Source organism: Scyliorhinus torazame, chromosome 10 (assembly GCF_047496885.1).
Source record: "Scyliorhinus torazame isolate Kashiwa2021f chromosome 10, sScyTor2.1, whole genome shotgun sequence".
Lineage (NCBI taxonomy): Eukaryota > Metazoa > Chordata > Chondrichthyes > Carcharhiniformes > Scyliorhinidae > Scyliorhinus > Scyliorhinus torazame.
The window spans coordinates 115,829,918-115,856,903 of NC_092716.1; the positions used below are offsets into that span (position 1 = coordinate 115,829,918).

General features: G+C 46.3%; 1 protein-coding gene across 1 annotated transcript in view; it reads left to right on the forward strand.

Annotated features, from left to right (window-relative positions):
• The window catches only part of hydin (HYDIN axonemal central pair apparatus protein), a 1,604,351-nt gene that overhangs the window by 1,298,255 nt on the left and 279,110 nt on the right, over nt 1-26,986 (forward strand). Inside the window, exons 66-68 of the mRNA XM_072518656.1 lie at nt 5,435-5,580; nt 14,166-14,375; nt 17,566-17,726. Coding sequence (XP_072374757.1) covers nt 5,435-5,580; nt 14,166-14,375; nt 17,566-17,726 — 517 coding nt within the window. The remainder of the gene's footprint in view (nt 1-5,434; nt 5,581-14,165; nt 14,376-17,565; nt 17,727-26,986) is intronic.

Below are 26,986 nucleotides of genomic sequence, written 5' to 3' on the forward strand. Positions count from 1 at the left end.
TGGTCTCCAGTCTAAAAAATTTCCATCCACCACCATCCTCTGTCCAATTGACCAAATTTCCCTCTATTGCACACCTCATTACTTTCTTCATGAGCCGACCATGGGGAACCTTATAAAACGCCTTACTAAAATTCATGAATACGACATCAACTGCTCTACCTTCATCTACACACTTAGTTCCCTCCTCAAAGAATTCAATCAAATTTGTGAGGCAATTTGTGATACCCTTCACGAATCCATGTTGACTATCCCGGATTAAGCTGCATCTTTCCAAATGGTCATAAATCTTATTCTTCAGGACCTTTTCCATTATCTTACCGACCACCAAAGTAAGACTAACTGGCGTATAATTCCCAGGGTCATTCCTATTCCCTTTCTTGAACAGAGGAACAACATTCGCCACTCTCCAGTCCTCTGGCACTATCCCCGTGGACAGCGAGGACCCAAAGATCAAAGCCAAAGGCCTTGCAATCTCATCCCTTGCCTCCCAAAGAATCCTTGGATATATTCCATCTGGCCCAGGGGACTTGTCGATCCTCAGGTTTTTCAAAATTGCTAATACATCGTTCCTCAGAACATCTACCTCCTCCAGCCTACCCGCCTGAATCACACTCTCATCCTCAAAAACATGGCCCCTCTCCTATGTGAACACTGAAGAAAAGTATTCATTCAACGCCTCTCCTATTTCTTCTGACTCTATGCACAAGTTCCCACTACTGTCCTTGACCGGCCCTACCCTCACCCTGGTCATTCTTTTATTTCTCACATAAGAGTAAAAAGCCTTGGGGTTTTCCTTGATATGACCCACCAAGGACTTCTCATGTCCCCTCCTGGCTCTCCTAAGCCCTTTTTTTCAGCTCATTTCTTGCTACCTTGTAACCCTCAAGTGACCCTACTGAACCTTGTTTTCTCATCCTTACATAACTCTTCCTTTTTCCTCTTGACAAGACATTCAACCTCTTTTGTGAACCATGGTTCCCTCACACAGCTATTTCCTCCCTGCCTGACAGGGACATGCCTATCAAGGACACGCAGTATTTGTTCCTTGAACAAGCTCCACTTTTTATTTGTGCCTTTCCCTGACAGTTTCTGTTCCCATCTTATGCTCCCTAATTCTTGCCTAATCGCATCATAATTACCCCTCCCCCAATTATAAATCTTGCCCTGCCGTATGGCCCTATCCCTCTCCATTGCAATAGTGAAAGACACCGAATTGTGGTCACTATCTCCAAAGTGCTCTCCCACAAACAAATCTAACACTTGGCCCGGTTCATTACCCAGAACCAAATCAAATGTGGCCCCGCCTCTTGTCGGCCTATCCACATATTGTGTCAGGAAACCCTCCTGCACATACTGTACAAAAACTGCCCCATCCGAACTGTTCGACCTATAGAGGTTCCAATCAATATTTGGAAAGTTAAAGTCACCCATGCCAACTACCCTGAGACCTCCACACTTATCCATAATCTGTTTTGCAATTTCTTCCTCCACATCTCTATTACTATTTGGGGGCCTATAGAAAACTCCTAACAATGTGACCGCTCCTTTCCTATTTCTACCTTCGGCCCATATTACCTCAGTAGGCAGATCCCCTTCAAACTGCCTTTCAGGAGCCGTTAAACTATCCTTGATTAACAATGCTACTCCTCCACCTCTTTTACCACCTTCCCTACTCTTACTGAAACATCTATACCCCGGAGCTTCCAACAACCATTCCTGTGCCTGTTCTAATCATGTCTCCGTAATGGCCATAACATCGTAGTCCCAAGTACCAATACATGCTCGAAGTTCACCTACCTTATTCCGGATGCTCCTTGCATGGAAGTAGACACACTTCAACCCACTTTTCTGTCTGTCGGTACACTCCTCAGTACCTCATTACTCTCAACACTGGCTTATGGACTACAGCTCGTTTTCCCAGCCCCCTGACAAATTAGTTTAAACCACCCCCCGAAGAGCCGTAGCAAATTTCCCTCCCAGGATATTGATGCCCCTCTGGTTCAGGTGCAAACCGTCCTGTCTGTACAGGTCCCAGCTTCCCCAGAACGTGCTCCAATTATCCATGTACCTGAAACCCTCCCTCCTACACCATCCCTGCAGCCACGTGTTTATCTGCACTCTCTCCCTGTTCCCCACCTCACTAGCACGTTGCACCGGCAACAAACAGAGATGACAACATGGTTTGTCCTGGCTCTCAGCTTCCACCCTAGCTCCCTAAATTCCTGTTTTAAATCCCCATCCCGTCTCTTACCTATGTCATTGGTACTGATGTGTACTGTGACTTGTGACTGCTCCCCCTCCCGTTTAAGGATTCTGAAAACACGGTCTGAGACATCACGGACCCTGGCACCCAGGAGGCAACATACCATCCGTGAGTCTCTTTCGCTGCCACAGAACCGTCTATCTGTCCCTCTAACTATCGAATCCCCAATAACTATTGCTCTCCTGCTCTCCCTCCTTCCCTTCTGAACCACAGGGACGGACTCAGTGCTGGAGATCCGTTCACCGTGGCTTGCCCCTGGTAGGTCGTCCCCCTCAACAGTATCCAAAACGGTATACTTGTTACTGAGAGGAACAACCACAGAGGATCCCTGCATTGACTACTTCCTCCCAGCCCCTCTCACCGTCTCCCATCTATCTTGATTCTTCGGAGTAACTGCATCCCTGAAGCTACTATCTATGACCACCTCTGCCTCCCGAATGATCCGAAGTTCATCCAGCTCCAGCTCCAGTTCCCTAACGTGGTTTCTGAGGAGCTGGAGATGGGTGCACTTCCCACAGGTGAAATCAGCAGGGTTGCTGACGGCGTCCCTCACCTCAAACATTCTGCAGGAGGAACATTGCACTGCCTTCCCTGCCATCCCCTCTAGATAAAAAAAGAAAAAGAAAGAAAGAAAGAGCTTACCTGTTATTCACTCCACCCCTTCGGTTAAAGGAGGTGGAAGGGTGGGGGACACTTCAAGTGTAGTGTCTAGGGTTTCGAAACTGCCCAACTTAACTACAGGTAAATATAAAACACTTAACCAGCAACCACTGCACACCACACGAGAACAGCAATCAGCTGTTACGGGCCTGCGCAAACAATTTAAATCTTTACTACTTACCCAGCAGTCACTCTGTCCTCACTCTGACCGGATTCAGCTGGAAACTCCCAACAGTAAGTTTTTAAAATTTTTACTCCCCTTCTCAGCAAGCACTCACTCAGCAACCACTGCGCCCCGCACGATAACACCTCAGGGAAAAGAAAAACTACTTACCAGTCACCAGCCAATTACTTACCTGCAGGCTGTGACGTCACGGTTCAACTTCTTTCTACTTCTACCTGCTCTCGAGTCTCCCTCATGATCTTTACTGTCGCTTGACAACAGCTCCTCCGCAAACCACCCTCAAGATACGGTGACCACAATGCACTGATGCACATTTTCCCCGCAACAACTAATCAGCATCTCCGCTCTACTGCCCTTTGCTGGATGCTTGCCTTCACTTGAACACCTAGGGTGTCTTGCTCAGGTACACTTTCTGGATGCAGTGACCGCAATGCACTGATGCAAATTGTCACCGCAACAGCCAATCAACAGCTCCGCTCTACTGCCCTCTGCTGGATGACTTGTGGGAGGAAACTGGAGCACCCGGAGGAAACCCACGCAGACACAGGGAGAACATAACGGACAACACTCTGACACACTATTATGACTGTGAATCATGAGAAACCATGCCACCAACAATTAATGTGCCAGGTTTCACAAAATGAAATTTTGATCTTGGCTTCTTAATGTATTCTGCACCTGTACCCATCCAAAACTAACATTGCTTAATTGATCCCTTCACCTATATTACATATTGTTCCTTGGAGGGAAGTCTGCCTGGTGGTTGCATCAGCAGCACACACGTTGGTTCATAAATTTTATTATTTCACAGTGTCCTTGGGTTTCACTGTTGCTGCTGTTCACACCATCTTCAAATTGCACCTTATCTACTGTGTGTGTGACCTATACTGAGCTCTGCCTAAGTAGGACCCTGTAGATATTTTGCTCTAAATCCCTATCACTCAGTTAGTTTTGAGAGTGGAAGTGCAGGATCAGGAAAGGCTTTGCAGTGCAGGTTAATGCATGGATTGAGCATGATTCAAGCTGATGCTTCTCACGCAATCTGGCTCTGCCATTTGTCAAGGAGAAGCTGTGAATTGGCCTCAATAAACGGCAGAGGAGATCATTAGTCCGTTGATAGCCTGTGTGCTGCTCGGCTGTAACAGAAAGATTCTCCTGTTTCCCTGACACTTTGGCTGGATTTTACAGGCCTCTTATAAATGGGAAAGCAGGAGGCTGGACTGATTAAAATAGGGCACTGTGCCATCTGCTGGCCCACCTGCCCCAGCTACAATTTTTAACGTGGTGGGGAAGGAATCAGGTGGGCTCCCCACCATGATCCAATTGAGGCCATTAGTTAAAAGAAGTACTTTCTGTTGATCAGTCCTCATCCTATGGGCAGAATTTTCCACTGTGCAAGAGAGAGCTGGTTGGGGTGAGAAAACCAGTGTGTAGTTCTTCATCTGTACAGCCAAGTGTTCCCTCCAGATTCTTTGTGCATAGAACATTTGGGGGCATGGTTTTCTCCATTATGGTGACAGGTTGGAGCCTGAGAGAGCCAGTAACAGCAGCTCCACAGAGATTGGAGAACCTGTTTTAAAGGGCACCGTGATCTGCATTAAAACAATAATATTCCCCTCCCCCCACCTTCCCACCTCATGGATATAAAGAACCTCTTTCCCCACAAGTACCGGGGAATATTCCCCCCATCACCATGAGCCTTGGGCCACCCTACTCAATCCCCACAAGCCAACCCCCCACCCCCCCTACTCCGGACTCCCTCATAAGCATCCTGGGGCACTGCACCCTCCCCCCCCCCGCCCCCCCCCCCCCCCCAAGAAGAACCATGGGCAACCCCACCACCACAGGGCCACTGCCCCTCCCCCTCCATATATACACACACAAACACACACACACACAGCACATAGCGGGGAAAATCAGACAATGTCAGCAGAAAATTCCCCCCAATGATTTTAATAGGATGTGACAAAATCTACCATTAATGTTTCCACCTGTTTTTATTATAGTTGTGTTTTAAGCGTCAGTCATGCCTCAGTGTCTCACTCTTGTCTCTATATCAGAGAGTTGTCGGTTCAAGTCCAACTCTAGAGACTTGGGCTGTGGAGTGCTGCCACTTCAGTGCATTCTCAAAGCTTCACGCTTCAGTTACAACTATTTGTGCCAAATTCTGTCTAATTACTTGATCCAATTATTCATACTGTTCTATCTGATCAAAACATTAAACGTATTATCTGATTTTTTAAAAACTCTTAAAACAAAAGTTCTTAGCAGTCTGGTTATTGGATAAAGGACAACATTGAGAATGTTTTTATTGTCATCCATCCCAGCAACACACATGGACCATATTCAATTTGGAGATTGCCACATTGGCAAACCACATCAAAAAACCTTCACAATGACCAATCGAAGTACAGCAGACAGTGTACGATTTGAGTGGCTTTCAGACATCAGCGAGCTCAACATCTCCCCACAGGTAACTGCAGGGGTGAGGCCAGAGTGCAGTAGAGCATGCTTGAAATAATGTTGAATTGTATACTGTGAAAGTACACGCCACTGAATCACTACCTCTAAATTTGGCCAGTTACATTTTCCACTGCCCTGTTGACATTGATACCAGTCACCACCCACTAGTATGATATATTGCCAGCAAATTATTCACTCTGCGTCAACAATTGAAAAGATGTGCGAGAGGAAAAGAGGTAGAAGAAGCACTATGGCAACCACAGGCAAGAGGACTGATCAGAAAGTAGAATAAGATCCTGTCTCTTATACCAATCAGGTCCTTCACCAGATCCTTCTTTAAACCCATTGGATATTTCCCCAGATCACAGGATCTCCCTCTCAGAACCCCAGCGGATGAAGTTTGTGTAGGGGTGTAAGACCATCCACTTCATGTATGAGGATGGCAAATCAGAATACTTCCTTCATTATGAGAAACTGAGATCTGTAGAGGAGCAATGAAAGTTAAGTTTACATGTTAACATGTTAACAAATGTTAAATTAACATGCAGGGTCAGTTGACAGTTAGGAAGGCGAATGCAATGTTAGCATTCATATCGAGAGGGCTAAGATACAAGAGCAGGAATGTATTGTTGAGACTGTATAAGGCTCTGGTCAGACCCCATTTGGAATATTATGAGCCGTTTTGGACTCTGTATCTAAGGAAGGACGTGCTAGCATTGTACAGGTTCCAGAGGAAGTTCATAAGAATGAACCCTGGAATGAAGGACTTGTCATATGAGGAGAGTTGAGGACTCTGGGTCTGTACTCAATATTGAGTTTAGAAGGTTGAGGGGAGATCTCATTGAAACGTACAGAATACTGAGAGGCCTAGATAGAGTGTATGTGGAGAAGATGTTTCCACTTGTCAGAGAGACTGGAACCCAAGGGCACAGCCTCAAACTGAAGGGATGATCCTTGAAAACTGAGATGAGGAGGAATTTCTTCAGCCAGAGGGTGGTGAATCTGTGGAACTCATGGCCACAGAAGGCTTTGGTGGCCAAGTCACTGTTAGTCTTTAAACAGAGATAGATAGGTTCTTGATTAATAAGGGGATCAGGGGTTATGGGGAGAAGGCAGGAGAATGGGGGTGAGAAACAGTTCAGCCATGATTGAATGCGTAGCAGACCCGATGGGCTGAATGGCCTAATTCTGCTCCGATGTCTTATGGTCTTATGTACACAAATCACTAAAAGCCAACTCACAAAATGTTCACAAAAAGACATGCGAAACATTGGCCTTCATCTCAAGGAGCCTGCAATATAAAGGATTGGAATTTATATTTCAGTTGAACAGAGCAAATCTTGAGGGCTGTGTTCAGTTTTGTGCACTGCAGTGCAGGTAGTTGATATCGGCAATTGAGTGGCCACCTGCCATGGTTCCAACACTAAAGTGACAGCCAGTGGAAATCATGTGGTAAACCTGAATTTACAGTACTCCATCCCCAGTTTAGCTGCCCCATGTGGGTTTGTCCAGCACAACCTGAAATGGCTTCCCCCAAAATCTATTTGATAGTTTGAATCTGGTGAATAATATTATTTTCTTTATTGATTCACATGTGCCTCTGTAAAAAGTGTGCAGCACTTATTAGCATTAAGTGCAAGCAGGTTGTATGCTGGTGCAAGGGCCAATGGAGTAGTGTTCTTTCTTTGAACATTAACACTAACTGTCTTGAATCAGTATTGAGAGGACATTAAAGGAGGTTCTCAGAATTGTTTCAATATTTACAAAGGTGTCCTCAGGAAATTGATTGAAAGTTCATCTGCTGAAAAAATGAGCAAAAGGCTTGCCCGGCTCAGCATGGGCTATATACATAGCTGTGAAGGAAATGATCATACAAATGTAGAAACATACAAATTAGGAGCAGGAGTAGGCCACTCAGCCCCTTCAATCTACTCCGTCCTTCAATTAGATCATCGCTGCTTTGATATTAATCTCAATTCCACATTCCTGCCTACCCCAATAGCCTTTGCACTCTTATGTATTACTAATCTATCTATTGCTGCTTTAAAAAATATCCAAAGACAAAATGTGAGATCTTCCAGCCGTTCATGCCACAGGATCTTCCCGATGACGCATTACCGTCGCGGGTTTCCCGGCAGCAGGGCATGGATTCATTGGGAAATTCCATTGCCAGTGGCAGGACCAGAAGATCAACGGCAGAATACCTCCCACCGCTCAGAAACATGCCGTGGGGAGGCCAGAGAATCTGACCCAAAGATTAAAGTGGTTTGCGAAGGTTTTGAATGGCTGGTTGTTTATTTTGACTGATTTATGAAAGCCCACGAATATCTCTGTATTTACTGGAATGTGTTAATAGTTACAGAGGATTCCCCAAACTGTCAGCATATAACGGTGACAAAACATTGAATTCTTAACCCGTCAGTCTGGCCTCAATAAAATTCGAGATGGATTTGTAGGCATAGTATTATTTAATTTTAACCAACTTGCAAGTTTGACTCGCTTCTCAGGGACACAGACACACAGAACCAGTCTCCTGGACCCCTTGGAAACGAATGAGGTCCGAGACAAAGGGATCTCTGCAAATACATTCAAATGGCATCAAGTTTCACATACACGATTCCCATAGGTCATCCTATACCCCTCCTGGTCTGGCCATACATCCTAATTGGCTCACTTCTCATTCCTTAACCCTGGCCTCTTGTTACCCAGCATCCTTTTCTCCTCCTCTACCAGACACCCCTCCCCCTTCCTTGCCATGCTTTCTGAAATCCTTTGTCTGTGAACTCACTAGAATTAAACTGGCCTCGATCTACATTACTGTAACTAATATTTAAACTTACTATTTTATATCACATTTGTCAACGGTGCACCCCATGAATCTTTCAATGTTTATAGGGGGTTCCCAGGAGCTTGTCAAGGGATCCCCGGGTGTTTCAATATTTTCAGGACACAGCCACACAGAAAAAAAATTGAAAAACCCTATTGTCATTCACCAAGTTGATCATGTATACTCAATTTATTGTATTTCATTGGATTGAATTTGTTTATTGTCACGTGTACCGAGATACAATGAAAAGTATTTTCCTGTGAGCAGCTCAACAGATCATTAAGTACATGGAATTAAACTGGCCTACATCTACATTACTGTAACTAATATTTAAACTTACTCTTTTATATCACATTCGTCATTCCCTCCTTTTATCATTTCATGATAACCTATCTATTAAATCCGTAGCTACGGCCCCTCATCTAAGAAGATTCGTCGCTGCATTTCCAGTTCCTGTGGCAGCACTCCATCATCCGCTGCACCCTTGTGGATTCTAACAGCCAAGATTCTAGGGGCGACTATCTGTTCCAGTGCACCCCGCATTCTACCCATCATGCATTTAAGGATGGCCAGGCCCACAAAGATGCAGCTGAGTGCCACTGCTAAATACATGGCCATATTTATCAACCAGTCCTTCCAACCTCCAAATCCCCAGTTACCCCAAGAGCCAGGGTCCTGCATTCCATCCAGGTGATCCCGTATGCGATCCATAAATTTACTGATGTTAGCGGTTAGGTCTTGAACTCCCATGATACACTTGCCCTGCACTATGGCGCATACCCACCCTCATGGGCCAGAAGATAGTCAAGAGTATACCGGTTCTGCATTGCAAACAACCGCAGCTGAGACAATTCCTTGGTTATTGCCCCGAGGGCTCCCAAGGTTTCGTTTCCCAGGATGGTAAGGCCACAAATAAAATAATTCCTATCGCTGACCGCCAAGGAACCCCCCCCCCCCCCCACCTCCCAGTTTATCCAGCTTTGGAACGCCCATTCGGGCCTCCCAGCAATGCGGAAAGCCCTAGTCCCAACAGTGATATGAGAGACATTCGCCCAGCCACAAAGGAGCTGGAGGCTGGCGGTCAATGGAACGCAGGTGGTGTTGTAACAAACGCATTGGCCAGACGCCTGAGTGATATGACACCTCCTGTCCGTACAGGTGGGGAACAGAAATGTTATATTCTTTTCCACCTCTACCAGCAAACAGCCGTACCCGTCACTGCCGAAACAATTCTCGTACGACCGGGAGACTCGATTGGGAGTGAAGTGGTTAGGTATGTACGCCCTCCACCGTTGCAGCCTATCATACTGTGAGTGGGAATTATCCCGAGGAAGGGAAAGGCAAATAGCCGGTGGTGCTGAACCCGGATCATAAGGAAGAGTGACTTGCTCGGGCGGTTGCTCGGAACGCTGACAATGAACCACCATTTGGGGAGTGCCCCAAAGCGGTGAAACAGAAAATAACCTAGACACCGCTGCGGGGTTCGGGTAGCAGACAACCCGTCCCTGGCCATACAAGCGGTGGTAAATCTGGTAGAAGAGATTCATACTACCCGGGTTTTCCTCAGTCTGAATTAAGTGTATCTCCTGATAACCTACCTTCTAGTTGTACTCCCCTCCTTACCCGCCCCGTCCTCTCTCTAGTCCCCCTCTCTCACAACCTCTTCCGACCCTCTCCTGACGGTCGGATTTTACCTTTATGGCACCAATCTTAACACATCCAAAGTCAAATTTACATGTACTCCAAAAACAAGGCAATGTCCATGCAATGTTCCCTTCCCATCGCCGGGACCAGTGCAATTGCTTCATGCGTCCTGCATTGTCCGTTAATCTGATGATTTTCCATCAGTTGATACCATGTCCTCGTATATGGGGACCACGAAGAACATCACCTCTGCATAAACGAAATGTCCTTGTAGTTTGGTTGGGGTTACAGATGTAGATGATATTTCCCTTTTCCATGTCCGTCGCCGATGTCACTCCAAGCGAGGCGAGGCCGAAGATTACACAGGCGGTGCGCAGCCACCCCATCATGCTTCACACCTGTAAAACAGCGCTGGGGAAGGGAGGCAGGTTAGTAACTGACCTTTTTACAGTGGTAGAGGTGGACCCAATTTACAGTGGTGGAGGTGGACCCAAGCACTCCGCCCCTCCACTTTAACTGCAGTGGGGTGGTAAGAAGAACTTGGAAGGGCCCCTCCCATCATGGCTCCGACCTTTTCCGAGTCCAATTTTTGACCATGACATAACTACCGGGCTGCACTGAAAGTGAGCTAGGTAATGGGGGCGGTGGCGGGTGAGCCGCGCGGACCTGGCGATGGAGCTCTTTGAGGACCTTAGTGAGGGAGAGAACATAGGTGGTCATTTCTTCAGTCATATGGTAAAACTGAACCAGTCTGGGAACATGCAGGTTCCAGGGAGTTCTAAGAGGCCTGCCATAAAGGATCTCGGCACAGAGAGCCGGGCCGGTCCCGCAGGTGTAACCCGCAGCTGGAAGAGGGCAGCGGGGAGCAACTTAAGCCATGTCAGTCCCGTGTCTGCTCTTAATTTAGCCAATTTAGTTTTGAGGGTCTGATTGTGTCTCTCAACCAACCCGGTCGCCTGCGGTCTGTACACACAGTGTAACTGCTGGCGTACGCCCAACTGGGAACAGAACTCTCTCTTAATCTGTCCAATAAAATGAGGCCTGTTATCAGAACTTAACTGAGTTGGTATACCGCACCGGGGAATGATTTCCCGCATCAGAACTTTAACCACAGTAGCAGCTTTATTATCGGTAGTCGGATACGCCTCATTCCATCTGCTGAACACATCCACAATGTGTTCTAACCCGCTGGCGGGTGCTCCAGCAGCCCATAATTCACCCATACCCACCATCACAGCTTCCGAAGTCAGATTGGCCTTCCTGAAAGTGAACCCTCGGAAGGCAACGGGCCCAGACGGGATCCCTGGTCGTGCACTCAGAGCCTGCGCGGACCAGCTGGCAGAGGTATTCACGGACATCTTTAACCTGTCCCTACTCCACTCCGAGGTCCCCACCTGCTTCAAGAAGACCACCATCATACCGGTACCAAAGAAGAACCAGGCAACGTGCCTCAATGACTACCGACCAGTGGCCCTGACTTCAGTCGTAATGAAGTGCTTCGAGAGGTTGATCATGAAGCGCATCACCTCCATACTCCCAGAACGCCTTGATCCACTGCAATTCGCATACCGCTGCAACCGGTCCACATCAGACACCATTTCCCTGGCCCTACACTCATCCCTAGAGCATCACGAAAACAAGGACTCCTACATTAGACTCCTATTTATTGACTACAGCTCTGCCTTCAACACCATAATCCCAGCCGAGCTCATATCAAAGCTCCAAAACCAAGACTTGGCTCCCCACTCTGCAACTGGATCCTCGATTTTCTGACCAACAGACCACAATCAGTAAGAATGAACAACAACACCTCCTCCACAATAGTCCTCAACACCGGCGCCCCGCAAGGCTGCGTACTTAGCCCCCTACTCTACTCCCTGTACACACACGACTGCATGGCAAAACTTGGTTCCAACTCCACCTACAAGTTTGCTGACGATATGACCATAGTGGGCCGGATCTCGAATAACGACGAGTCAGAATACAGGAGGGAGATAGAGAACCTAGTGGAGTGATGCAGCGACAACAATCTCTCCCTGAATGCCAGCAAAACTAAAGAGCTGGTCATTGACTTCAGGAAGCAAAGTACTGTGCACACCCCTGTCAGCATCAACGGGGCCGAGGTGGAGATGGTTAGCAGTTTCAAATTCCTAGGGGTGCACATCTCCAAAAATCTGTCCTGGTCCACCCACGTCGACGCTACCACCAAGAAAGCACAACAGCGCCTATACTTCCTCAGGAAACTAAGGAAATTCGGCATGTCCACATTGACTCTTACCAACTTTTATAGATGCACCATAGAAAGCATCCTGTCGGGCTGCATCACAGCCTGGTATGGCAACTGCTCGGCCCAGGACCGCAAGAAATTTCAGAGAGTCGTGAACACCGCCCAGTCCATCACACAAACCTGCCTCCCATCCATTGACTCCATCTACACCTCCCGCTGCCTAATCAAAGACCCCTCCCACCTGGCTTACTCACTCTTCCAACTTCTTCCATCGGGCAGGAGATACTGAAGTCTGAGAACACGCATGAACAGACTCAAAAACAGCTTCTCCCCTGCAGAGGGGCTGTTTAGCACAGGGCTAAATTGCTGGCTTTGAAAGCAGACCAAGGCAGGCCAGCAGCACAGTTCAATTCCCGTAACAGCCTCGCCGAACAGGCGCCGGAATGTGGCGACTAGGGGCTTTTCCCAGTAACTTCATTTCAGTTACCAGACTCCTAAATGACCCTTATGGACTGACCTCATTAACACTACACCCCTGTATGCTTTATCCGATGCCGGTGCTTACGTAGTTACATTGTATACTTTGTGTTGCCCTTTTATGTATTTTCTTTTATTTCCTTTTCTTCCCATGTACTTAATGATCTGTTGAGCTGCTCACAGGAAAATACTTTTCATTGTATCTCGGTACACGTGACAATAAACAAATTCAATCCAATGAAATACAATAAATTGAGTATACATGATCAACTTGGTGAATGACAATAGGGTTTTTCAATTTTTTTTCTGTGTGGCTGTGTCCTGAAAATATTGAAACACCCGGGGATCCCTTGACAAGCTCCTGGGAACCCCCTATAAACATTGAAAGATTCATGGGGTGCACCGTTGACAAATGTGATATAAAATAGTAAGTTTAAATATTAGTTACAGTAATGTAGATCGAGGCCAGTTTAATTCTAGTGAGTTCACAGACAAAGAATTTCAGAAAGCATGGCAAGGAAGGGGGAGGGGTGTCTGGTAGAGGAGGAGAAAAGGATGCTGGGTAACAAGAGGCCAGGGTTAAGGAATGAGAAGTGAGCCAATTAGGATGTATGGCCAGGTCAGAAGGGGAATAGGATGACCTATGGGAATCGTGTATGTGAAATTCGATGCCATTTGAATGTATTTGCAGAGATCCCTTTGTTGTGCCTTCTTGGTGGTAGCTTCGGCATGGGTGGACCAGGACAGATTTTTGGAGATGTGCACCCCTAGGAATTTGAAACTGCTAACCATCTCCACCTCAGCCCCGTTGATGCTGACAAGGGTGTGTACAGTACTTTGCTTCCTGAAGTCAATGAAGTTTGGTGGCATTGAGGGAGAGGCTGTTGTCGCTGCACCACTCCACTAGGTTCTCTATCTCCCTCCTGTATTCTGACTTGCGTTATTCGAGATCCGGCCACTATGGTCGTATCGTCAGCAAACCTGTAGATGGATTTAGAACCAAATTTTGCCACGCAGTCATGTGTGTACAGAGGGTAGAGTAGGAGGCTAAGTACGCTGCCTTGCGGGGCCCCGGTATTGAAGATTTCAGTTTAACTATGACCTGCTGCTCATTTTGATATAATGATCAGGTAAAGGAAAACTTAGAAAAGTGCTGAGTGTTTGTTGGTTGGTCTGGCAATGCATTTTCACCTGGCACAGCCACTGGCAATGTCTTGGCATATCATTGGCACTGTGTTTGTTGGCTTGTCACCGACAATGGAGTTGACTTATGCCTGCTTACCTGCGGGTAACTATTGAAAGGGGAGTGGGAGGTACAATAGTTAATTCAGCAAACACGCTCCATCGTGAGGAATTCTTTATATCAAACTAAATTTGAACTATTTTCTGTGTTTTATGTTGAATTTTTTTTACTGATTAGTTTGGCCACCTACATGCTGGATGTGCAAAGGACATAACAGTGACATTTAAATCAGATGTACCTGTGACATACAACCAACAAACAATAAAATGCATGATGTCAAAAATCAGCTTCCCAGTGACGGCAGACCAAGTTCCAGACTGGGACAATCGGCTGAGCATTGTGAAGTGGGTCGATGCTGGGCGTGGAGTTCATCCAGTCAAGAAAAAGGTGGGTTACTAACTAAAAGCAATGCATGTGAGTGCTGTTTATATCCATGTGCTAGTCACTCAACCTTTATATTCCTAGGCTTGTAATCCTGATAGTGAACTTCAATGTGGTCCTTGGTACTACACAGTTCTTAATCCAAAAACCATCAAAGTAACAGCAGTAAATGTTTAACCAAATTAATCAAAGTCTAAATTAGATAGCAACACAGAGTGACCTCTAGGTACACATTTAAAGGAGCAACACACATTAACAAAGCCATATAAGTACAAACAAAGTGCTGAGGTTCATTTTTAGAGGATTGGAATTCAAAAACAGCGACTCTGTTGATTTTATAGAACCTTTGTTTGGCCACACTTCGAGAATTGTGCACAATTCTGAGCTATATATTATAAAAGGGAATTGAAATATTGGAGTAGTCTGTGTAGGTTTCCTCCGGTCCCCCCGGTTTCCTCCCACAGTCCAAAGATGTGCAGGTTAGTTGGGTGGCCATGCTAAATTGCCCCTTAGTGTTCAAAGATGTGCAGGTTGAGTGAGGTTATGGGGATCGGGCTGGGGAGTGGGCCTGGGTAGCGTTCTCTTTCAGAGGGCTGGTGCAGACTCAATGGGCCAAATAGCCTCCAGCACTTTAGGGATGCTATGGGTTGCAGCTTCCAGGATCGCCAACATTAGATGTGATGGGGAGCCCACAGATGCACTTGGGAATCGCTCATGGATGTTACCAGGTAAGGGTTTGCATGGCAATTGCCCAGATGTGCTATCTTCCTCTGAGCAATTGTGCTACACTGGGAACCATCTGAAAAAGTGATTTGAATCATTAACTTTGGATGGCTTCACCAGTAGCTAGTTAATAATTTTTATTCTAATAGTTATTCAGAAAAGTTAGAAGAAATAAATCCTCTTCTGACTTCTGCATAGCTACTTTAAAGACCCAGACTAATTCCCATACAGGACTCTCCCCCCACCTCCCCCACTGAATCCCAGGGGACTCCCCATGGTCTGCCCCACCTCCAAACCCCCATGGGATTCCCCCTACCACAAGACACACCCGACCCACACGGACTCCCCCACCCCCACCTCCCCCCATTCCCCCAACCACGAATTTGCCACCACCATCCCCGCCAAAATCCTATCCACTTACGTTATAACCTTACATTCTCCCTGGTCTATTCCAATAGGACCTTTGAACTTACCTATTTCACAGCATTTAGGGCAATAAAAAGGGGGCTTGTCTTCCTCCACTCCAACTCTGTTAGGCTTTGACGCTGGGCCCTGGTGAACAGAATTTTCCCGACCTCAGCTGGAAAGATCAGGCAGTACAGACATGGAATACATTTTGTGCAGGTAAGTGGCTACAAAGAAGCAATCTGATGCTGATTGCCACTCTGAGGAAGTTCCAACCCATAACACTAATAAAGCCAGTAAAGAATTCAGGTGGACTAGGTAGAGGATATTGTGATATGTCCCTGCATGCCACTGTAATGTAAAGGCACTCAGCAGAGCAATGGTGAATGTGGAACTGCCGTGGTATGCTTTCTAGAGTCACAGGGTAAAGACTGGAATAAAAAATCTTGAGAGGAACTTTGTAAGTAAGCAGGGTCCTTGTTTAAAGACAGCACCATGCGTGACCATACCTTGGACCTGTGAATAGTTAAAGATTGGCAATAAATGTTTAAATATACAAGTCTCAGGATATTCTCAAGACATTGAAATAACTCATAATATGACATACAATGGCAGCAAACAGCACCAATAAATACAAGAAAGTGGGGGGGGGGGGGGGGGGGGGAGCTTGAGTTGGGGAGACTTCAGAGTTTAGTTAGAGTTAGAACATGCTAGGATTTAAAGTTAAGCATTTTATATTGGAGGAATTTGAAAGAGAGTTAACATAGATAAACTGAGGATAAGTGTGATCGGTAAGTCAGAAAACTCAAGAAAGACATCAATCAATTTATTCTAAATTTTATAATGAACAATGTCGTAATGTAAATATAAACTCATTATAAGCGGCACGGTAGCACAATGGTTAGCACTGTTGCTTCACAGCGCCAGGGTCCCAGGTTCGATTCCCGGCTTGGATCACTGTCTGTGCGGAGTCTGCACGTTCTCCATGCGCCTGCATAGGTTTCCTCCGGGTGCTCCGGTTTCCTCCCACAAGTCATCATAGATTATCATAGAATCTACAGTGCAGAAGGAGGCCATTCGGCCCATCGAGTCTGCACCGGCTCTTGGAAAGAACACCCTACCCAAGGTCAACACCTCCACCCTATCCCCATAACCCAGTAACCCCACCCAACACTAAGGACAATTTTGGGCACTAAAGGCAATTTATCATGGCCAATCCACCTAACCTGCACATCTTTGGACTGTGGGAGGAAACCGGAGCACCCGGAGGAAACCGGAGCACCCGGAGGAAACCCATGCACACACGGGGAGGATGTGCAGACTCCGCACAGACAGTGACCCAAGCCCGAATCGAACCTGGGACCCTGGAGCTGTGAAGCAATTGTGCTATCCACAATGCTACCGTGCTGCCCGAAAGTCCCGAAAGACGTGCTTGTTAGGTGAATTTGGCATTCTGAATTCTCCCTCAGTGTACCCGAACAGGCGCCGGAGTGTAGCGACTAGGGAATTTTCACAGTAACGTCATTGCAGTGTTAATGTAAGCCTACCTGTGACACTAATAAAGATTATTATTATAAGGAGTTTCTGATGTGCTATATTCAATATATTCTGAACTTCTTCCTTCCATACTATAATCATAGAATCATAGAATTTACAGTGTAGAAGGAGGCCATTCGGCCTATCAAGCCTGCATCAACCCTTGGAATGAGCACCCTACTTAAGCTCCCACCTCCATCCTATCCCTGTAACCCAGTAACCCCACCTAACATTTTTGGACACTAAGGCAAATTTAGCATGGCCAATCCACCTAACCTCTACACCTTTGGACTTGGGAGGAAACCGGAGCACCAGGAGGAAACTGACGCAGACGTACAATTTTTATAAAGATTCATCATATTTTTCACCTGTTTTACATCTGAAAATGTGCCTCTAACCTCGGGTTTTATGTCAGCACGGCTTTTCAGCACAGAAGGTCTATTCAGAAATTAGATGAAAACACATTAAAACCATGCAGTAAAAAGAGTGTTTGTCACTAGGTGTACCTAATTTGTTATTGTGTGTCTACCAGGTGATAGAGGTTGAACCTGAACCTGCCCACAGTGTTTTTGAAGATGGCACTCGGGAGCTGGAGCTGAAGATTAGTGCCATGGTGGATTACAGCGACTTTGAATGTACATGTGAAAGCATCATCTTCAAGGACACACTGTTGTACCAGACTCGAGTCTACACGTAAGTATCTTATGATTCAGTGGAGATTTTCTTTGTCCTCGAGGGCAACGTCAGTGAGGAGTTCCACCAAAATTATAACAGGAAATCAGGAGAATCCCTACAGAAATTCCAAGCACATCTTTGTTAATTTGCTCCTTTTTTAAAATCTTTGTTTCTTTGTTGAAAGTAACACTCTTGCTAAGATACAACCCCATGGTCTCCAACAACCTACCCACTGCTATGAAACTGCTCTTTATATCTGAAAACAGTGAATATCAGCAGGCTACATGAATGCAGGGGAATTACGGCTGAACTCAACCATGTTCTCATCAATACATAGATACATAGAAAATAAGAGAGGGAGGAGGCCTTTTGGCCCTTCGAACCGGCTCCGCCATTCATCACGATCATGGCTGATCATCCAACTCAATAGCCTAATCCTGCTTTCTCCCCATAGCCTTTGATTCCATTCTCCTCAAGTGCTATATCCAGCTGCCTCATGAATATATTCAAAGTTTTAGCATCAACTACTTCCTGTGGTAATGAATTCCACAGGCTCACCACTCTTTGTGTGAAGAAATGTCTCCTCATCTATGTTTGAAATGGTTTACCCTGAATCCTCAGACGGTGAGGATACCCTTATACTCACAGATTTTACAACAGGACTCACTAGGCCAGACTTTCATCTTAGAAGTGGGAGTTGACCCCCTCACCACTAGTGCCTGCCCACGATATTTTCACTGTGGAGAGTTGTAAATGGACTGGAGTCAGGGTGCTGCCTTCTGTACCCAGCCCAAGGCAGAGATCGAGGCGGGATGATGCTGGGGAGGCCAAGTTAAAAAGCCCGCCTCCATGTCCAAAGATATTGGCCCAATTCTGGAAGTCAATGTGAAGCCCTCTAACCCTCATAATTTCTGCCCCACCCCCTCCCCAACCACATTACGTCTAAGCCACCCCTTACCCTATATTCCCTTTATCCCACCTAAATCCCCCATATCCCAAATATGAACGCATCCAGTATACACTATATACAGAACTGTCGAGCACTATTAGAAAATCTTTAAGAAGCTCATAAATCATTCAAGGTCAACAAACAGCACTTCAATTTAAAAAAATCATAATCCACTTTTAAAAAATGACCTTAATTGCTCATTAATCTGTCAAATTAACCAATTCGCATTCCCCTGGACAGCTATGACAACAACTCCTGCCGAGCAAAATTCATTGTGAGTTTGGAACTCAGCCAAGATTCATAATGAGACTTAATTGTACAATTGTGATAATGTCACTGGGCTAGTAATCCAGAGACCCAGGCTAATGCTCTCGAGACATGGGTTTAAATCCCACCACTGCAACAGGTGGAACTTAAACTCAATTAATAAATCTGGAATTGAAAGCTTCTCTCGGCAATGGCGACCATGAAACTATCATTGGTTGGCACAAAAGCTCATCTGATTCACTGATGGCCTTTTAACGAAGGAAATCTGCCATACTTGCTCAGTCTGCTCTACATGTGAGCATGTGGTTGACTCATTACTGCCCACTGAAACGCCACTCAATGCAAGAGAAATTGGGATGGAGAACAAAATTCTGGCTTTGCTAGCAATGCTTACATCCATGAAAGAATTTATAAAATGTTGTCAGGAATTCACCACATTGTAGTATCCAGTGCTCTAATGTACTGCAATGCATCTGAAGAGTGTTCCACTTTCACATCGCTGTTCATTGCTTTCATGTCAAAAGTGCCAACCTAGAAAAGTCACTTTTTCATCACCATAAAAAAAGCATATATCGCTTATCAAAGAGCATTTGATGATGACATGTGAAGTTGGCATCTCCTTTCCTATTTACTTTTCATACAGTTCCCAACTCCAAACCTATGTTCACAAACATTCATAATACCTCCGTCCGAGCTGGTGTGTGAAACATACTGCCTTCCTTAAAACTTATGGCAAGCCTGAAATGCCCCTTTATGCAATGGAGCCGCAACATTCGACCAGCTGTGTATGGTTTGTGAACTGTCTCCTTTCCCGCACCAATGAAGATTGCCTGCATTGGATCTGGGAGCAGAAATCCCAGAATCACCATTTTAAAATCTACCACACACAGTTCAGCCCCACGTCGAGACAAGGAAATCCGGCACCTTGTTTCATGACCAATAACAACAATCCTATCTCACAACTCGTCCTCCTCCGACCCAGGACACCTGAAGTCAGTAGGGCGACCTTGGGCGGGATTCTCTGTTCCTGTTGATGCCGAAGCAGGATTCGTTGACTTTCACAACAGCAAAACTGGCGCTGAACCTGGACCGATTCTCGGACTGTTAAGGGGCTAGCACCGATACCACATGGAACACAATTGATTCCAATGAAAAACAGAGTTCTCTTGGGTATTGGGGTTCCCCTCTACCCTCATTTCTCCATACGGGACCCTGATTAGGTCTCATCGGCTGCATGGTAGCTTCCTTTTCGGTTTGGGGTGGTTGCTGCTGGACTGATTGTTCCCATACTCGGGATAAACACCAGAGAATCCATGCCTCATTATGCATGAGCTCGGCTGAATCAAAATTAACACAGGCTCTCTTGCCTTGCTCTGTGGCGTGGGAGACAAAAGTTCTTGCCCATTTAGTGGAGTTGGCGGCATCTAGGTTGGAGTGCACTAATTCACCAAACACCCCTTTAAAGTGTACCCAGAGGCAACTGGCAAAGGCAGTCGGGTGTTCCCCTTTCTTCTGTCGAGATTTATTTAACCCTTCTACGGGGTGGGTCCCCATTATTGTAGCTTATTGCAGTCAATATTGCTTCTTTCATTTCATCTAAACTTCCCTCTCCCACGTTTTGGGGAGATGGCAAGGCTGATCCCACAAGCTGACTAAGGCACATCACGATGAGTTTCACTTCCTCTCTCTCATCTAATCCGTACATTATCTTTTATTGCCTGATGTCTTCAAAGAAGCAGTGTGGGTCAGCAGTCGGCTCAAAGGTCGCGATTTCTTTACACGCTGTCGTGATCTTTACATGGGTATGTACAGAAGGGGTGATGGGTAATGGAAAGACCACTAGGGGGCAGCACTGTCGTGTATAAAAGGGGAAGCAAGCAGCCCTCTGGCCTCTGGGGGTGGATTAGACTGTGAGGAGAATAGAGGCAGAGATTTAGCTCAGGACTGCTAGTGTGGTCAGGCCTAGTTGTAGTGCATAGAAAGGTTGTAACCTTTCTACTAGTACAGTTCTTAAAGTAAGAACTCACGCAGTTATTTAAGTTGTGTTGCTCAATAAACCTTCTGTAAAACTTCTGGATGACTTTGAGCCTTCTTCCAAAGCCTCTACTGTCACTGAGTTGAGTAGCACAGATTACCTGCCTTACAGGTAACAAAACATGGTACCATGTTGGCTTTAATCGGACAGTACTAGATAGATTCGGTTAGAGACCAGAAAGAACCAAAACAAGCAGAAAAAGCAACGGGCCGGCCGCTTGACTGTGGAAGACTTCGCAGCATTTTGCTTCCAAACAACCTGCCGAAGCGATGGACCACACGCCACTTCCAGAGTTGCTGAAAACTACCGGTAATTTAAATAGTAACTGGAAATGTATAAACAGCAGCTTCAATTATACATGGCAGCTACAGACTTAAATGCAGCCTCCGATGGGAGAAAGATTGGGATATTACTCTCAACGGTAGGCTGGCAGCTGTAGACATTTATAACTCTTTTACGTATGGTGACAATGAAGATAAAACTAGCTTTCAAGAGATAATGGCAAAATGTGATGAACACTATAAATCACAGTCAAATGAAATCATGGAACGATTTAACCTATGTAACAGATTCAAAAAAAACGGGGAGACTACCTCTAATTTTGTCACAGATCTCCGCTTGCTAGCACAACGTTGTAACTGTGCTGATGTAACAGACTCCATCATCAGGGATCAATTAATCTATGGTCTCTCAGATGAAAATTTAAGGGAATCATTAATGCAGAAAAATGATTTAACTTTAAAAACTACCATAGCAAAATGCTTACAGCAAGATCAGAAAAACAGCAGTACCTGGAGGTTCTGGAGAAAAAAAACATGGAGAAAGTACTCCACGAGGTAGAAGATGTGAAAATCGTGGCCTCTCCGCACAGGCCTTCTTTTCCGGCCGCTGGCGCCCATTACAGCATGTCTGCGCAGGCGCGCAGTCAGGAGAAACGCAATCACGCAAGTTCCCGGTATGTGCATGCGCAAGAAGCTGCGCATGCGCAGTATGTATGTACCAAACCCAGCCAGAAGAGCGAGTCACGCATGCGCGATCGCTGCCGACGCGTGACGTCACGGGCGTCATGACGTGCTACCGCTGTGGCACCACCCATTTAAAAGGGAAATGTCCTGCACTGGGGAAAAGATGTTTAAAGTGCTCCAAGATGAATCATTTTGCCTCCCAGTGTCAGTCCACAGCCAAATATTACTCTCCAATGCAAAGACATGGAAACTTTAAGGTTCGCACAGTAGATGCAATGGACACTCAGACACCCAAAGAAAAATTTTCCAACCACAAAGAGTTCCACTCCTGGGAGAACACATACGGCATTGGAATCATAAATTCCACAGAGGAACCACACAAGCTGACCACACAGCCTCCATATACGCATACCATTGAATCCACAAGTGAATGGAGTGCCACGGTGCAAGTGAACAACTCCCCAATTACGTTCAAACTTGACACGGGAGCATCCGCGAACTTGATGACAAGCAAAGATCTCGCATCCATCCCAGGGACACACGAGATGATACCTGCTGCATGCAAGTTAACAGACTACAATGGCAACCAGATCACCTCGAGGGGATCATGCCACCTACAAGTAGTTAATAAGAAAGTCACGAAAGGACTACGTTTTGAGATCGTGGACGACAAACGAATGTCGTTGTTAGGTTCTCAAGCCTGCAAGGATTTGCGGCTGATACAAAGGATTTTCATGAACACTGTTGACTCATTATGACTGGCCGATGCCATCCAGCTGCTTCTCAGTGAGTATCCTGACGTCTTTTGTGGCATGGGTACGTTACCCTACAAGTACAAAATCCTGCTCAAAGACGATGCAACACCGGTCATTCATGCACCAAGGAGGGTACCAGCTCCGTTGCGGGACAAGCTAAAAGCAGAACTCCAATGCCTCCAATCTCAAGGCATCATATCGCAGGTCACACAGACGACTGACTGGGTCAGCTCGTTGGTGTGTCAAGAAGCCGTCCGGTGAACTCAGAATCGGTTTAGATCCCAAAGACTTGAACAAAAATATTGGCAGGGAGCACTACCCTATCCCTAAGCGAGAGGAGATAACGAGCGAAATGCCGAAGGCTCGCATATTCACCAAACTTGATGCCTCACAAGGCTTCTGGCAGTTGCAGCTCGATGATTCCAGCCGACTGCTGTGTACCTTCAACACACTCTTTGGACAATACTGTTATAATCGTATGCCTTTCGGGATTATCTCTGCATCTGAAATATTTCACAGAATTATGGAGCAGATGACGGAGGGCATTGAAGGCGTCCACGCATATGTTGATGACATTATAATATGGTCAACGACAGAGGAAGACCACATTGCTCGGTTAAAACAAGTCTTCCAAAGAATCCACCAATTTGGGCTGAAGCTCAACCAAGCCAAGTGCACCTTTGAACGTTCATATCTGACCTTCCTGGGTGACACAATATCAGAGCACGGGGTAAAGCCGGACGCTAAGAAGATCGCAGCAATTCAGAACATGCAGCGGCCACGTGACAAGAAAGCGGTGCTCCGGTTTCTTGGATTCATCAACTTCCCAGGCATGTTCATATCAAACCTAGGAGCACGGACGATGGCGTTACGACAAGTCATAAGGAAGGACACAGAGTTTGACTGGACTCCACGCCACCAAGACGAGGGGGTGGATCTGAAGCACCAATTGATTGCAGCTCCAACGCTGGCATTCTTCGATCCAACAAAACCCACAAAGATCTCCTCCGACGACAGTCAACATGGAATTGCTGCCGTGCTACTTGAACAGAATGACCAGTTGGACTGGGCCCAGTGGCTTACGCTTCTCGAGCAATGACCGCCATGGAGCACAGATAGAGAAGGAGTGCCTGGGATTGATCACGGGTATAACAAAATTCCATCACTATGTGTCTGGTCTTCCCACATTTCTAGTGGAGGCTGATCATAGGCCACTGGTCAACATTATCAACAAAGATCTCAATGACATGACGCCGCAACTACAACGCATGTTGATGAAGTTGAGGAGGTACGACTTCAAGCTGGTCTACACTCCTGGGAAGGACCTTATAATAGGTGACACCTTAACCCGAGCCATTGATGCTAACAGTCCACCTCCAGCTTCCATTAATAATGTAGAAGCTCATGCACAGTGGTGCAGAGAGACACTCCAGGCAATGGATGAGAGGCTGCAGCAAATTCGTCAGGCGACACGAGGTCATGCACAACCTTCAGCATGACTGGCCAAGAGGGCAGTGCCCACAGTTCCAAAACGTCAAAACTGAACTGTCCGTGGTGGATGGCATCATACTGCGAAATGACAGAATCGTCATTCCTCGGGTGTTCCGGGTGGACATGCTCCGCAGGATTCATGAGGGGCACCTTGGTGTGGAGAAGCGCAAAAGAAAAGCGAGGAAATCTGTGTACTGGCCTGGGATAAACGAGGACATAACAAACATGGTGCTCACATGTGACACGGGCCAAAAACATCGACCGGCACAATGCAAGGAGCCACTCCAGCAGCTTGAGATGGCTACGTCACCGTGGGATAAAGTTGGCATCGACTTGTTTCATTCCATGGGTCGACACTATGTTCTTCTCATCGATTATTACTCCAACTTTCCGGAAGGAATGAAACTCCCAGATCCCACATCAGCGTCAGTTATCAAAGCCTGCAAGGAAACCTTCTCGGGGCATGGCAAACCACAGACGATCATGTCCGACAATGGTCCTTGCTTTCCAAGCTGGGAGTGGTTGGAATTCTCAGAAAAATACAACTTCAAGCACGTGACATCGAGTCCACACTTTCCTCAATCGAATGGCAGGGTGGAGAAAGGTGTCCCCATTATTAAGCAACTGATCAGCAAGGCCACTGACTCAAATTCCGACATACACTTGGCTTTTTTGTCATATCGTTCATCGCCTTTGAGCTCTGGGCTGTCACCGGCTCAAATGCTCTTCAATCGAGATGTGAGGACAACGCTACCGGCGTTACACTTCGCCAATCCAGATCACTCGCCAGTCCTGGACAAGATGCGTCACCAACGTCACGGACAAAAGCAGCACTATGACCGGCATGCGAAAGTGCTGCATCCGTTAGCGATCAACGACATGGTTAGATTGCGACAACCTGGTGGAGGTTGGTCGAACATGGCAATGGTGCTCCACCAAGTATCGCCACGATCATACGTTGTGAAGTCTGATGACTGTTTCGATGCAATCGGCGAGACCTGCTGAAATTCCACCACACCAACCTGCATTTCCGACGTTAGATCTGCAGGACGCTATCATGCGACATCCTGGGACACCAGCAGTTGGTGCCAAATGGACATAAAAACCCCTGGGTCTCCATGCCCACTCAGGAGGTCTACCTGAATCAGACGTGCACCCAACCATCTGAACTTGTGAACATGAACTGATACAATCATTACTCTCTGTTCTGTATTTGTGCATGAAACTAACTGTGTTTGATTTTTTTAGCTACAGCTCTGCAACTATGAAAAAAAAATGTGAAAGATGGGGATGTAGTGATCTTTACATGGGTATGTACAGGAGGGGCTGATGGGTAATGGAAAGACCACTAGGGACAGCACTGGCGTGTATAAAAGGGGAAGCAAGCAGCCCTCTGGCCTCTGGGGGTGGATTAGACTGTGAGGAGAACAGAGGCAGAGATTTAGCTCAGGGCTGCTAGTGTGGTCAGGCCTAGTTGTAGTGTATAGAAAAGTTGTAACCTTTCTACTAGTACAGTTCTTAAAGTAAGATCTCAAGCAGTTATTTAAGTTGTGTTGCTCAATAAATCTTCTGTAAAACTTCTGGATGACTTTGAGCCTTCTTCCAAAGCCTCTACTGTAACTGAGTCGAGTAGCACAGATTACCTGCCTTACAGGTAACAAAACACACGTGTCACTCAGTTGGGTTACTGTGAGCAGGGTTGCTTAAGTGAGAGCTGAGCCTGGGGAATTCCCTCTCCTTCTCTCTGTGGTGACTGGGTGCATCGGTACTGGGTTTGTGGTAGAGCGGTGGTGCAGTCAGTGTGGTTGTTTCTAGGAGTGGTGGTGGCGATCCCTACTCTCAGTCCTCATGATGTACATTTTGACGCTTTCCTGTAACTAGTCAATCTGCCATATCTTCCTCCTCTTCCTCAACTGTTCCGAAGGTATACATAAAACCGTTGGAACTGAGAGTAATTTCTCGCTGTCACTTGGAGTGGTCAGCGGTTGTTTGTTGCTGTTCGTTATTAGTCTGATGGAGCGCTTTTGGCGCTGCTTGCAAGTTGGTACACTTCGCTTCTAAATGAGTGACCTTGTGCTCAGCTTCTTCTCTTACCAAGTTGGGTGCCTCGGTAGGCTTTCTCACACTGGGTCTGAAAGCTGCCCAAATGTATCAGGTTAGCCTGGTTCATTTGCTTCAAGTCTTCTATTTCCTTGTCTTTCTCAGCTAATTTTGCCTGTTGCTGTTCTTTTAATTTCCTTATCTCCTCCTCCTGTTCCTTCTTAAGTTTCTCCATTTCTCCCTCCTTCTCCTCTAGCTGTCCACAGACAGCCTTTGGGACCCCCTCGGTGCCTATAAATTGCATCAAGCAGCACACTACAGCTATCGGTTTTCCATGCTTTGCAGCACGTTTCCCATGTGCTTTGTTTAGGTCCTCCCACCAAGCCTGTCCTGTTGCTCCAGGACCTGTCTCGGTATTCAAACAAAATTCTGCCCATAGAGGTCACCCTTTCCTCTTAATATATTTTTGTATCTTCTCTTCCCATATGAGACACTTATCTACCACTAACATCTGTTCTCCCATAATTTAAGAACAAGGGGGTAGGGAGTCAATTGGACTCAAGTACAACAAAGTGTTATCTAGTTTTCCATTAGCAGGCAAGAGCATGTGGGCCAAGTGAGGGAAAATAGAGAAAGGGACATGAAAGTGGGCCTGTCCTCTGTTACGACACTCTGAGCAAGTGCAAGGTCAATTCTAGCCTCACTTGTCCCAGCATCACAACAGAAGTGAATTAATCAATAATTCTTTAAAAAATTCCTGACGTCTTTGGCCCTTA